The following is a 14,415-nucleotide window of genomic DNA, read 5'->3' as shown; positions in this document are numbered from 1 at the left end:
TATGGTAGCTTGGGCACTGTATTTGCTGCTGATATCTGAAGTGGGAACAATCTTGTAGGACTGAATCTGTTTGTGGGGTCTGTGCTAATTCTGGGTAGTTACTATTAGAATTGAATCGTATTGTTGGACCCTGGTTGCATTAGAGAAATAGCTGATGCTGGGAAAAAATGACACATTTGGTATCAGAAAAAAAAAGACCCCAGAGTCTTAACCTCTGGCCCTGTTTGGAAATAGTTACTGCTAATGTGCTTAGTTGAGATTAAGTCACATTGGACTAGATAGAACCCTAATCCAATATGACTGGTATCCTTATAAGAAGATGGCCCTGTGAAGACAGACACACAGAGGGAGAATGCCACGTGAAGACAGAGATTGTTGAAAAACCACCAGAAGGGGGAAGAGACAGGGGAGGCTCCTTCCCCTGCAGATTTCAGGGGGAGCATGGCCCTGCCAACACCTTGATTTTCTACTTCTAGTCTCCAGAACTGTGAGACAAAAAGAAAAAAAAGAAAAAAAATTGTTTTAAGCTACCCAGTTTGTGATGTTTTGTTATGGCAGCCCTAGGAAACTAAGATAGTCACACGGCTAGGATCCAAACCCAGGCCTTCTGGCTCAGCCTAGCAATCCTTCTCCTATTCCAGGGTTGCTGCCTATGTATTTCTGCCAACAACGGCTGCCCCAAGACGATGTGAGTTCATCCCTCCCCAGGGACTGGGCCCAGCCTCACTCCCCCTGCCTGCTGTTGGCCATAGCACTGAAAGCCTGGTCATGGCTGCCACAGCATTAGGTGGCAGTTGGTTGACTTGGAACCCACTCAAATGGAGGTTGGACTTCTCTAGCTACTGGGAGATGCTGATTTGAAGGAAAATCTGATTTCTACACAGCAAAAGAAAACTGTGCAAACACCCAGTTTTGATTCAGGAGTTGCTTTTCCATGCTGCAGATTAATCAGGTATTCATTCAATGTCCACCAAAAGTCAGGTACTATTTGTGGCACTGAGCCTGAAACACTGAACAAAACAGACTGTGGGCCCACTCTCATTGGCCCATATTCTACTAAGGGTAGAGAGTCAAGAAACAAACACATAAAGATACATCACGGCAGATAGTGATGTCTCAAAAATAAAGCAGGATATTCAGGAGCACTAAAGGAATGTTATTTATATAGGGATAGATATTTAGATATTTTCAATCTGGAAAGATTCCAGTGATGAGGTGACATCTGAACATAAGACTGAACAAAAGTGAGGAAGCAAGCCTGCAGGTATGTAGGGAGGGTGATGTAGAAACATGCTCCAGGCAGTGAGAACAGCAGGTGCAATGGTCCTGAGGAGGAAATGTACTTAGTGTATTGAAGAATAGTCAGTGAGGAGGCAGATGTGGCTGGAACAGAGAACATGAGGTAGAAGGGAAGGACACGAAACGGGGCAAACAGTTAGAGGCTGATAATGAAGCACTTTATAGGCCAGGGCTGGGACACTGGATTTTACTCTGGGCAAGAGGAAAAACCACTGGAGGGATCTGAACAGAAGGCTGACACTATCTGACCCAGATTCTGAAAGAATCTCTGAATACAGCATGGAGAACAGACTGGTAGGCGATGACTATAGAAGGAGGCTTGGACTGGTAAGGTAGTGGTAGAGGTGGTGACAAGGGATCAGATTCTGGATCTACTTCTAAAGTAGGGCCACCAACATTCACTGATGGATTTTTGACCTAAGTTTAAGTTTCAAATGCTGGCTATGAAAGTCCAAATTGAAAGAACTTAGGAAGGATGAGATTTAAACCAGATGAAAAGATGGGAGAGGGCTGGGAATCTGAAGAACCCAGTACCAGTACCTTTACCCTCAAGAGGTTGACACTTACCTGGAAAAACCTGGTCGAGGTACCAGGCAAGCAGTCCATACAGAGCAGCATCAAGGAGCATCATCTTCATAGACATCAGGAAGCTGAATTCATCCCCTTCCATGGGGCTATTCCCGATATTGCCCCACTGCAGCCCCAGGCCTTGCTCCTCAAAACGTACCAGGTACTCAGTGCCAAACCCAAATGCCACAGGAGACAGCAGGCTCTGCAGTGAGGCAGAGGGCACAGGAGATCAGCAGAGGTCTTTTATTCAACACAACAGCAGCCAGATGCCCTCAGGCTAGGAAGGAGGGCCAAAAGAGTGTCCAGGTTGTGTCCGGGTGTAAGGATACCCCAGGGAGGGGTTAAGGCAGTCTTTCCACAGGAAGAAAATTCTGAAAATGCCTCTCAGGACTTGGGGACCCCTGCCCAATACTCACTGGGCCATCTCTCACCTGTTCAATGGAATACAGTTGTGTCATGGGAAAGACAAATACCACAAAAGCACAACACACCAAAGGACCAGAAGTCCTCATGTTCACCTTCCTACCTTTCCCCCCTTCTTCCTACCTCTTTCTTAACATCACACAGTTCTTGACAGAACAATGGGAATAACTTGAGCTTCTCTGTGTGAATCCCATTAGAAGGGTCCACAAAGTCATCGGTGTCCTAGGGCAGTCTAGGGGCCAGGCAAAGGATGGTCCCATGACTTCCTGAGGTCTGTCAGTGAGGCCAGAAAAGCCTCAGATTACACTGATGTCACCTTTTCTCATCTCCAGACTGGGGACAATCATTTTCTTAGGTTCTCTGTAGAGAGAACAAGTCAACTAAATAGGTGGTGTCCAAAAGGAAGCTGAAGAGGAAGGTCCACAGCCAAATCCCCACAGGTGGTCCCTTGTATGGCATAAAGCACACAAGCACATACAGAGGGACGGGCTCTTCTCATTTCCTCTGCTCAGAGGCCTCTCTGTAGCTTGCAGGACCCAGGGTAGGGTTCAAATTGTCTGTCTATTGAAGGAAGAGATTCTCCAGCTGTAGGTTCACAAAAACCATTGTAAAAATATCAGCTCAGCCCTGGTCCACACAGCTGTCAGAACTATAGCTTCTCGGTGGAGCCATACACCCATGAAGGTAGTGGTGGCCTCAAAGTACTGATGTCTACTCAGTATATCAAGAGAGCCCAGCTCTGCCCACAGGCTGAGTCAGAAGGACTTCTTGCTACTAGCCCATTATGATTTTAGAAAATTGGATACTATAAATAGCAGCAATTAATTTCTTGTTTAACATGAGAAGTAAAAGGCAGATGCCCTGGCAGCTCTACAGCCAGGTAAGTTTGAGTTTGACTAGGACAACTTACACCTTGGATCTTTCCTCAATAAGAAGCAGGTGGTAGTCTTTTCTGGACTCCACTGCATAGAGAACTATGGAGGGAAGTTCTCAAAGACAAAACAGTGCACCCAAGAGAGCATGAAAACTGTTTGAGCCTGGTTAATGAGAGGGTGGAAATGGCCCATTTGAAAATGATAGAGAAAAAGGCAGTACTGTTAGTTTAGGAATTGTGAACTAAGAAGTCTATCTTTCAAGAAATAAAAAGTCAATTTCTAGAATCCTCTACTGGCAAGAAGGCTTGGCTCTTAACTGGCTCATTTCTGTACCCTTTCTGCACAGTGGTATACCATGATGAAGACCCTTGTAAGCTACCCGGATTCAAGTTTTTACGGAGAAAAACAAAAGTTTTTAAAGAATGGAAACATCTTTCTGGGCCTAACAGTTAGGGGGCTAGCTCCCTCCCTTCTGCATCTTTTCACATGATTTGAAAATAAAACTGAGTGAAATGGTCCACATTCTTCTCCTCTTGTGGACACATAAAGGGACCAATGAGTTGAACTGGTTTTTGATTGCTTCCCAGGGCAGACTCATCAGGCGGGTTTGGTAAAGAGGGATGGTTAGGTAGCTCAGGGTGAAGACTGCTCCAACTTTTGCCCCTATGTCTTTAAACCTTACTTCCCTTTGAGCCAAAAGGCAAAGCGGATCCCCTCAAAGGGCAGGCCTGTTTTCCAGGACCACTACAGACCCCTCAAAGAAAATGTATCATATATTAGGAGTAAGCCCAGGGTCCCTCACCACAGCCATCTTCAGATCAGCCGTCATTCGGTCCTGCCAGGCGAAGCAGAGAATGTGTGGCAGGTAGAGGGTGAAGTAGATGACACCACTACAGGCTGCTGCCAGGCTGGCCCTGGAGAAGAAGGTGCTGAGCAGGAAGCACTGCATGATCGTAGCAGTGGAGAAGGCCAACAGGAACAGGAAGAGGATGAATGGATTGCTGTAATGCAGGATCCTTCCATGCTGAAACCAAAGAGGCCATCTGAGTCAGTAATTTCCACCCATGTCCACGGCACCATCCCTCTCAGGGGGCAACCTCTGTGCAGCGATTCTGGGCCTTCAGAAGCCCTCTGCTCCAGAGTGGTCTCTCCACCATCTTTGGTGCCTAAATTTCCACATTTGAGACTCAGTGTGTTGAATTCCTTTAATCCTGTGAGTGTCATTCTCCCTGGGAGGGTAACATATTAGGCTGCCTATCAGTATGAGTAATTATTATGTATTAAGTAAGCAAATCTTTGATGGGAAGAGAGAAATAAGTCTAGAGGAGGAAGTCGAGGGGAGGAAGATCTTAGAACATCAAGAGCTCCAAGATACACTGAGGAGATGAGGGACAAGAAAGGGAGATAGGAGAGCCCCCAACAAGCTGTAATGTTTTGCTTGGGGCCTAACCTGCTGACTCAATCATGTGTCTTCTGAGATTTACTACTCACACTGGTAAAAATATCAGTAATCCACATCACTTGGAAGTGGATTAATCATCCTCCTCCAACAATATCATCCAAATACATTTCATAGAACCTGTGGCAAATACTCAGTATCTTTAACATTAACTAATGGCTGTGTAGAAATCAGGACCAAATCAGCAATTTTCAGTAAGTGAGCTGTTGCCCAACCACATTATAGGAAAAACTGAGATGTTCATGCTTATTAGGCTTTCTTAGTTCTCCTTTACTATAGACCTCCTATGAGGAATTTTACGCTTTGCACATAACTCCAAATACATATAGATTGTCTTGTTCTTTTCTCGGGAGCATAAAGGCACAAATAGGTTCATCTCTTGAATGGGTTCTGATCAAGTGGTAGTGGTGCCCTGAAGCACCAGATTCCTCATAGGAAAGAGAGACAATGAGCAATGTGTGAGTGTGTGGAAGCTGAGTGGAACAGATGCGCCACTTAGCTGCTATTGCTACCGATTCTCCCTCATTCACACTCTTGTGCCTGCCAGGCACAACGGAACAGATTAAAAAATAGAATAAAACAAATGGCAAAGGAGGGTGGAAGAGGGCTATGCCTAACTAGAACAAAACTCTGAGGAACTCTAAATGAAAGTCAAAATTAGGACTCAGAGCTCCTGATTTTGTGTGTCAAAGAGCTCCCCACATCACCTGGAAAGAGCAGTCCTTTTCCTTAATCACACAACTCAGGAAAAGCAAGTCCATGGCTGAACATGTGGCTATGGCTGGAAGAACTTTAAGATGGTTGCTGGTATTTTCAGAAGAATAAAATCAGTTTCTTACCCCAGCTCAAAGCAAAGTCCTAGAAACTTCCAGACCTGTGTAGTCTCTCACTGACAAGGCAGAGGGGACAGCTACTTGGCTGACCCAACAGACTTACAGGCCTTAGCTTCCTCTAATGACCACTGTTCTTCTTTGTTCCTAATAGCCTGAATAACATTGGAACCCGCCCCATTGTCCAGCTTCCAGATTCTTTCCTGCAGAGTTGAGGTGGGAAGGAAGAACAAGGCAAAGATGGGAGCGTCATCTTAAGGAATCCTATTCTGGTGTGGAAAGCTCTGTTTCCGTCATCACTGGAACAATGTTCTGGTTCCCACAAGGAGAAACCTCTTTGTGCAAGAAACTCTTAGTGAACATTCTTTACCTCACGTCCTAAAAGCTTTGAAGTCTTAATGCCCATTCTTAGGAAGGCAGATCTCAATGTCACTTCTCAGACATTGCAAGAAAACACACACGTTTATCCATTTTGCCTAAGTCTGACGCTTATGCATTTTGACTCCTTTAATCCTGAGGACACAAAATGCCTTGGAAATGGAAAAAGGAGCAGACTGAAGGATGGGAAGGAACAAGGGACCACTAGAGGAAGATAAGGAGCTTAGCTTCTCCCCTCCTCTTTGTGGAGCTCCAGGACTCTGCACATTTAAAGCCACCAATTTAAAGCGAGGTTGCCTGAGCAGAATGACCTCTACATCAGAATTTTGATAGGGCTCTAGCACTGGGTTTGACTAAGGTCACAGAGCACACTGAATCTCAGTGCAACACTGAAAACAAAACCCTTCAGAATTGGTACATTTTACTGCAAAGAGAAGGGATAGGATTTGGTTTAACTGAATATCTGCTGGATGGGCAGGATATATGATGGAATATTCTTGGATCAGGTTGACACCAATATGATCCACCACGGGATGGGACACAGCCAGAATCTATGGTTCAGCATACATGTTGCCTACTGCAGAGGGGCACTTAATATGACAATGCTAGGGAGGCAGAACAAGCTTGATAACACCAAGCTTGAAGTTTATACCAAATCCCATCTAATAAACATTTTAAAAAACTACCCAAATATATGAAGTTATCATCTAACAAGTACAGAAGATCATCTGCTGTGGAGGAACTGCAAATGAAGGATAAGAATATATTATGAAATACTGTTTTATTTCCAAGTCTGGCCTGTGAGGGAGCTGCAAGCTTGCAGAGGATAGACCTATGTGTGCTGTCTGCAGCTATAAATACTCCTACCATGGAGAAAGGACAGACTCTAAATTCCATCGTTCGAAACAGAGTGGTCTTGGAGACTGTTCAGGCAGCAGAATGTCCTCTGATCAAGCCATGAATGGTGTCACCATGATGGTAATTAAACAGTCCAGGTCTTCTCTCCTAATACACTGAAAAGGCTCTTCACATTCCAACTCCAGCTGCTGGCTAGGGCAGTAACCCCAGGAAAACATTCTTTGTACTCATTTCTTCTGTGTCTGCAAAGATAGAACCCTTTGCACATACAATCACTCTGTGCTGGGCTCTCCTAACGGCAGCTTCTCCAGATAGTCCATGGAATGGGGTTAGATAATCTATGCAGACTGTAGCACACTGGGCAGAAAGTGGGAGCAGGGAACACAGTATGATACAGAGGTTCCTCGGGGGGACATTTTATCTGAGTATTTTCCACCTTGGCTGAAATCACCAGGCAGCTGCATATGGCCACTTTGGCTAAAATGGGCAGGCAGCTACATATCAGGCTATCCTTGCTGGCCAGATGACTGATGTAGGCATGAGTTCATTAATAGGAGGAAAGGTGGGAAATACAAAACTATTCAAGATTTCCTGGGCCTTCTCCATCTGGCTTACCATGATGAATGTGGTCAGAAGGAAGATGCTCATTGACATGATAGAGAAGCTGTCCAGGAACCAGGTAGACCAAATCACTGCATTGGAGACACCCTGATTTTTCAAGGTCTCCTTCAGTCGCAACTCCTTCTCTAAGACGATGCTCTTTACAGTCATGGAGACAGAGTAGATCCAGGCCAGCACCATGAAGATAGGGAAACAGCGGTTCAGGATGATCATAAAACTGAAGCAAGAGGAGAGAAGCAGAATAGTAGAATGCCCTGTACCTGGTAGAGGTGGACTAAATGTTTGTCAAATGAATGTGTTGAGAACAAAGCCCAGATGTAGGGAAAGGCAGAAAATCCCCACTGGGCATTCAAAAGGCATGAATCTTTTACCGCAATGCACTTTGCCCCGAAAGAATTACTTTTTCCTTAGAGCAAGATGGTAGCTTTTTGGTTAGCCCAGATGAATGCTCTACAAGTAATATGTGTAAATAAAATTGTACTATGTATGTTACACAGTACAGACCTTGTAAATTCTTGTGGGAAAAAGCTACAAACCTGTTGATGCAGTTGTGACTGGAATAGATACATGCTGACACTGAAGTCCAAGAAGGTGAACCACAAACAAAGGGACTTGGTGTTGGAGGTGAGATCAATAACTGGGCCTCCCAAACAGGTCAGGCAGCTTAGCACTATATATCCCAGAGGATCAAACCCCAATTAAGCAGGAAGAGGCACAAAAAAACCAGTGCCACCAATGTGACACTTTCAGAAGGCAAATGACCCATCAATAAATCAATCAGTAATCCAATAGCCACTAACTCCACCAGCCATGTACCAGTGGAATAATTCCATGGATATTCATTCTAGCAAGCAGGATAGATTTGATATTCTGGAATTATTTTATTGTGAACTTTATACATATTTTGCCTGCGCTTGATGTGCTAGGAAAGCCCTTAAGACTATTATCTATTGAAAACTGTTGGTTGTCAAAGGAAGGGCCCAATTCCAGTATGGGAGGGTTCTTTCTCAAGATGGCCCTAAGGACAGAACCAGAAATTATAAAGCCTGCACTTTGGGGACCTGCCACCAGAGGGCTCTCCCACTCTAAATGGCCAGAATCCCTACTGCCTCCTCATTGTGTACCCCACTACCTTGCCAGCCACTCCCATTCTGATCCTAAAAGTGGAACCCCGCTTTTGCCCGTGGCTCCACATCCCATCTCCGTCTATTATCTGAAACCATAGTGACTACAGAACGACATCATTATCTCTTTAGTCTTGTGTTGAGCTGAGGAAGAAGAACCAATTGGACTAGGGTGCTGAGAGAGCATTTCCTGTGCCCATACTGGGCTTTATCTTACTGTCTTGTAGCAGTACCTTGTCAGGTAGCAATTTGACTGTTCCTTTTTTCAGGCTGTTTGTGTTTGTCTCCTCTCTGAACCCCACAGACACAATGTGCACTATGGCGAACTTGCTAGTTTTTTTTCTTTTTTCTTTTCTAGGAGTTGAATCCTAAGCCAATTGTAGGTCTCTGCTGCTGTCCTGGAAGCATTTCTGCCCCCATCCACCATGGTAAATGAGGCCTCCTAGTGTCCTCTTCCTCTTTGTCCCTCTATCATCCCCCAAATATACCTTCAGTAAATAATAGGCTACTTGCTTAGCTTGCTATTGGCCAACAAATGTACAGTCCTGGGGGTGGGGATAGGGGTGGGCAGGAAGGGAGGGTTCCAGCTCATCCAACACATTCCTCTACATTCTCATTAAGCATGCAGCATGGGAATGTTAATTAAGGAAGGAGCTGCATTATTCTGAGGCTCCTAGGAACCAGACCTACTTGCAATGCAGAGTCCCAATTTGCTGATTTGGCAATCATTGGGGAAACACTCTGACCAGAACTCTTCCACATACCAAACATACTACGTAGTGGAAATTTAAAAAGCCTTTGTCCCCCTCCCCAACCTCACTTCCCTTGCTTTTATTTTCACCTTCCCTTTTCCACCCACAACACCAACTCCTTTCTCCCTGCCACTTCACTTGACCATCTGGCCCTGCCTGGAGTTTAGGAGAAGCCAGCTCCTCAGTTAGAGCTCTATTCTCTTCAAGCCGGCCCCACTCTCTGGGTTTCTTTCCAAAGAGACTGAAGCCTGAGGAGTACTCCCATCCCACCCCAGCAACCTGATTAGTGTGTCTGGGAGGGAGATTGGGAGCCTGTGACTCACGAGTCATCCACAAAGCAGGGATAAGGCATCTGCTGGAGATAGATTCCAACGGGAACTTCAACCTGCGCCTGACTCCTTGTGATCCCCTGTTCGATCATATCCTGCAGATAGGCAAACCCTCCCCAGATGTATCGGAAATCTTCCACAGGATCGGCTCTGGGACCAGAATCCCAGTACCTACAAAGAAACCAACGGGAGGGACAAAGGATGTGAATGGAAATGGACAGCTCGCTGATGCTTCATAAGCACAAGAGGACTTGGAACTCATTTCTTGAAATCTCACCCATAAAAATTTCCAAACTATCTGACTCTATTCTCTAATTCACAGTTTAAATCTGTTACAAATATCAGCCACAAAAAGACTTGTAATTGCTTTCATTCAAGGACCCTACATTGTGCTTTATGAAATATCTTATCTCCTCTTAATTTTATTTTTAGCCTGAGTCCAGTCTCAATCCCTCACTCTGTATTCAAATGTAATTTCCCAGTGACTTTGGAGAAACCTTATTTGTAGAATCTCTATGTGAAGATAATTCAATCCCTAGAGGTTTCCATCTCCACATTGCACAAAGGCCAGCTGGGGACAAGTGCTGAGTTGGCGGGGGGGGGGGGGGGGGGGTTGTTGGTGATGACAGGGTAACTGAGCTCTCCTGGTCCCACCAACTAACAGGGCCAACTAGTTAGTTAGCTTAGTTCTCTGGTGCCAAAGTGTTTCTGTGCCTTTCCAAGTAACCCTCCTGTCCCTAGGAGGAGATGCCCTTAAATTCCTGGGGATATGTAGGGCCTTCAAGGTTGCCTGAAACATCACCTGTCCTTGATCTTATTGGTTTTCTCCACCACATCTATGTCCATCCGGATCTTGTACTTCACGTGGGGTGGCAGGGCACTGGTCCAGGGATACATGTCAGGGAACACGACACCAGCCCAGAACCTGTTTTCCTCCAGCAGAGACAGGGCTCGTTGAGTGAGCTGAATTTCATCATCATAGCTTTCAAACTTATCCAGGATCAAGCACTGCAGATAATCACAAAAGTTGAGAGCATTTGAAGAACACCAACAGAAAAGTCTCAACTGCAAAAAAGGGCAGAGGGTAAGGGCTGCTGCCCCAAGGGATGGGTCAAATGCAAGGAGATCTATGAACTTACTCTCTGCTTACCTGTGAGGTCTGGTGTCAATTTTTCACTGTGTCTAGATTTGTGGGTAAAGAGGGCCTACAAACGCTGACTTGCTCTCATCCCTCCAGATTTAGTGAGGGCTGCACTACTCGGCTGTCCAAGGCTGTCCAAATATGCAAGCCTTTAAAATGACAAAAATACTCACAGCTCTCACTCCTCAGCACGGGGAGGCAAGGGAGTGGGGTCACATTGGATACAGGCTGCTTTGAAGATCAGAAAGCAAGCCAATAAAAGAGTTTTAAAGAGAGAGAGAAATAGTCCTAGTGGCGAACCTTCCTGCCTCTCTGCAAACACACAATGATGGCCAGCTGAAGGATTAGAACAAGGAGGAAGAAAGAAAATAAAAGAAAGAGCCAAAATGATTTAGTCAGGAAAATCATTTCCAGTTACAGTTTTGACAGGTAATGTGGGTGGGGGAGAATTTCCTAATAGGTCTTTTTTCTCCCCCGGAAGAGACAAAACTCATTACCCACAAAAAAGCACTAAGAATTTCTTTTAATTTGAACACTGGGGCTTGTTCACTTTTATAGATTTGTTAAGGTATTAGACTACACTGGGATCTGATTTTTCCTTAACTTCTTGTTCCTATAATACACTAGGGTTATTGTGTCAATGTTTGTTTCTTAGAATATAACTCACGAGAGGTCAAATGGCCTTGTCTTGATTAATTTGTTCACTGAATACTTACCGAGAGCCTGTAATGTGCCAGAGCCTGCTGGCTCCAGGGATACAAGGAGGAAAGATAAACTTTCTTCTGAAACTCTAGACCTAATAAAGAGAGGGTTGGAGTACACCAACCATAATACAGAATTACTGGGTTCTGATGAAAGCAAGCCCAGGGTAGTCTGAGAGTCCATCAGTAGCTAAGTCTACCTGGAGGGGTATAGGAGGGCTGCCTGGAGGAAGGAACTCCTGAGTAGGATGAGGATAAGGAATTAGCCAAGAGAAAAAATCAAGGGGAAGGTCAGCTCCAGCATAGGGAACAGCATGTGGGGTGTCCGGAGACCTACGAGAACAGAGCAGTGGTTTCCATCTTTGGCTGTGTTTAGAACCACTGGAGAGCTTTACACAGACACCTACTCTCAGACACCACTCCAAACAATGACATCAGACCCTCAAAAGGGAGGGCCAGGGCATCAGCATTGTGCTGAATGCTCTTTCCAATGTGCAGACAAGTGGCAGTGGCCAGAGGTGAGTGGTGACAGGTGAGCACTAGGAAGGTGGATGGGGACATCAGTTGCCCTACTGCACTTGCAGTGTGACCAACCAGCAAAGGGTTTCCTAGGACATGCAGCTTTCCATGCTAACCAGAGGCTTCAAGACAAACTCTAAAAAGGCCTAAGAAACCAGTGGAAAGTTTTAAGCAAGGGTATGATGTGTGGGGTCCGACTGTGTTTCAGTCACTGGTGAGGCAAGAAGGGAAGCAGGAAGATTGGTTAGGAGGCACTTGTGACAGAGGCTTAAAGGAACACATAAACTTACACAGAGTCTGCGAGTTACCTGGAATCCTCAGTTTACTGAAGAAGAAACAGAACTGGAGGAGATCTGACAGAGGTCACACAGCTAGCAAGTGGCTGGCCGTGGATTCCCTCCCCACTGTCCAGGAGGCCCAGACTTCCTCCCCTCATGTCAGGAACCTCAGATATAGCCTGGTCCACTGCCCCAGCTGTGCGCTTCCAACTGTCTCGTAAAGCAGGAGAGCACAGTTATTATTTATCCTCACTTTGCAGTCCAGGGAACTTAGTTTCCAAGAAGTTGAGTAACTTCCCCAAAGTGGTGGAGTAGGTATCAAACTCTAGCTCACTTGATTCCACAACTAATATCTGAAGTAGAGAAGCAAGGATGGTGGACAGGTCATAAAGGAACTGATCAGACACCTGAGCTCCCGCTGACCTGGTAAGAAGTAGGTGAGCCCAACTCTTCACCCAACCCCTCACTGCTAAGTCTCCTTTAGGAAACCTCAGAGGGTCAACCAGAAGCCTCACTGTGGCCGAGGAGCTGAATCGGAACAACAAAGTACTGCAAACCCACCCTCTTTGGGCCTTCTGAACTAAACTGTCCCACCTCAGGCTCCACATCCTGGGAGCAGGTCCCATGTAATGTTCTCAGTCTTCTAGATAAAAAGAAAGGAAACAAAAGAAACTGTTAGCTTTCCAGATGATATGGGAAAGAGGAACACAGGTAATGAGAAAATATAGAGGGCCAAGGCTTAAGTGACACCATACTAAGTTATCTTAAATGGAAGTGGAATTTCTTTTTAAAATACCAGTAAGTGGGGTGCCTGGGTGACTCAGTCAATTGAGCGTCCAACTTCGGCTCAGGTCATGATCTCATGGTTCGTGAGTTTGAGCCCCACATGGGCTCACCGCTGTCAGCACAGAGCCTGGAGCCTGCTTCGGATCCTCTGCTCCCCTCTCTCTCTGCCCCTCCCCTGCTTATGCTCTCTCTCTCCAAAACAAGTAACACGTTAAAAAAAAAACACAAGTATAGTCATATATCACAGAATTAAAAAAATAGGACATTTTCTTGACCCAGCTATTCTTTTGCAAACAGGCATTGCCCAGCATAGCACTGAAGGACTTAGTACCTCATGACACTGAAAGTCCTAAACATGTGTTTATTTTTTCTGGATGGAACTAACACAGGGTTTGGTATTTTATGATTTCCTTTTTTTTTTTTTTTGGGCGGGGAATATAGATTTTCACCACAGTCTAAGACCAAGGGTGTGACTCCTAGCCCTGGTCAGTACTTAAAAGCACCCTACGGGGACAGAGAACTGACAACCTGCTTAGGCTAGGAAGCATCAAAACTAAACTGCTAGAGTACATTTAAAAAGGAAAGAAAAAGAAACACATTTAAGTTTCCCCTGGGGAGACCCTGTCCAATAAAAATGTAATAAAATAATCTCATTAAAAAAACCAGTTTGGGTGGCATCTGGCTGGCTCAGTTGGTAGAGCATACAACTCTTTGATCTTGGGGTCATAAGTTTGAGCCCCATGTTGGGTATAGAGAGGACTTAAAAAAATCTTTAAAAAAAAAACAATAAAAATAAATAAATAAATCAGTTTAGCAAGTTTAGGTCTGCGTATATAGAATTTTAGTATTGACAATTAAGGTGAATTTGAAATTAAATTTCTAAGATGAAAAAATTATTTTGGGAGATGGGATTCATCATAGTTTAGCTGTGGTACACTGTGACACACAGACTATTCTACAAATTCACTCACAGTATCACAGGGCATTTGGACAGAAGGAGTCATAGAGGTTTTGTGGTCTGATGTCCTTGCTTTACTGAAGAGGAAACTGGCACCAGAAGGGCAAAGGGCCTTGCCCAAGATCAATACAGGTCAGGAGCAGAATCTGAATCCGTGTCTTCAAACATCAAGCCTGAAGGGTAGTGCTGTTTCCACACGTTCCTCTAAGAGTAAGCCACACTTACTCTACAAAGTCAGGGCAAGAGAATTCCCAAACAGGAGGATCTCTTGTCCCTGTCCAGCAGAGCAGCACTGTACAGCAGAACTTGCCACATGGTGGAAATGTTCTATATCTGCCCTATCCAATATGGTGGCCAGTAACCAAAAAAAGCTATTGAGCACTTGAAAATGTCTAGCACATCTGAGGCACTGAATTTTTTTCTTTAATTAAAATTTAGCCACATGTTGCCACAGGTTATTGCTTTGGTCATCAAAGCTCTAGAGACAGTAAGTTATCAGAGGTCAAGGGCCATT

General features: G+C 44.9%; 1 protein-coding gene across 3 annotated transcripts in view; it reads right to left on the bottom strand.

Annotated features, from left to right (window-relative positions):
* ABCA4 (ATP binding cassette subfamily A member 4) overlaps window positions 1-14,415 on the bottom strand; it is a 132,350-nt gene that overhangs the window by 65,392 nt on the left and 52,543 nt on the right. For all 3 annotated transcript variants that reach the window (XM_058716508.1, XM_058716510.1, XM_058716511.1), the window contains exons 12-16: window positions 10,321-10,526; window positions 9,513-9,689; window positions 7,308-7,530; window positions 3,970-4,191; window positions 1,867-2,071 (exon numbers count right to left, since the gene is read on the bottom strand). In XM_058716508.1, the coding sequence (XP_058572491.1) occupies window positions 1,867-2,071; window positions 3,970-4,191; window positions 7,308-7,530; window positions 9,513-9,689; window positions 10,321-10,526 (1,033 nt within the window). The remainder of the gene's footprint in view (window positions 1-1,866; window positions 2,072-3,969; window positions 4,192-7,307; window positions 7,531-9,512; window positions 9,690-10,320; window positions 10,527-14,415) is intronic.

Source organism: Neofelis nebulosa, chromosome 2 (assembly GCF_028018385.1).
Source record: "Neofelis nebulosa isolate mNeoNeb1 chromosome 2, mNeoNeb1.pri, whole genome shotgun sequence".
Classification (NCBI taxonomy): Eukaryota; Metazoa; Chordata; class Mammalia; order Carnivora; family Felidae; genus Neofelis; species Neofelis nebulosa.
Note: the sequence above shows the minus strand (reverse complement) of the source record. Positions and strands in the feature narration are given on the sequence as shown.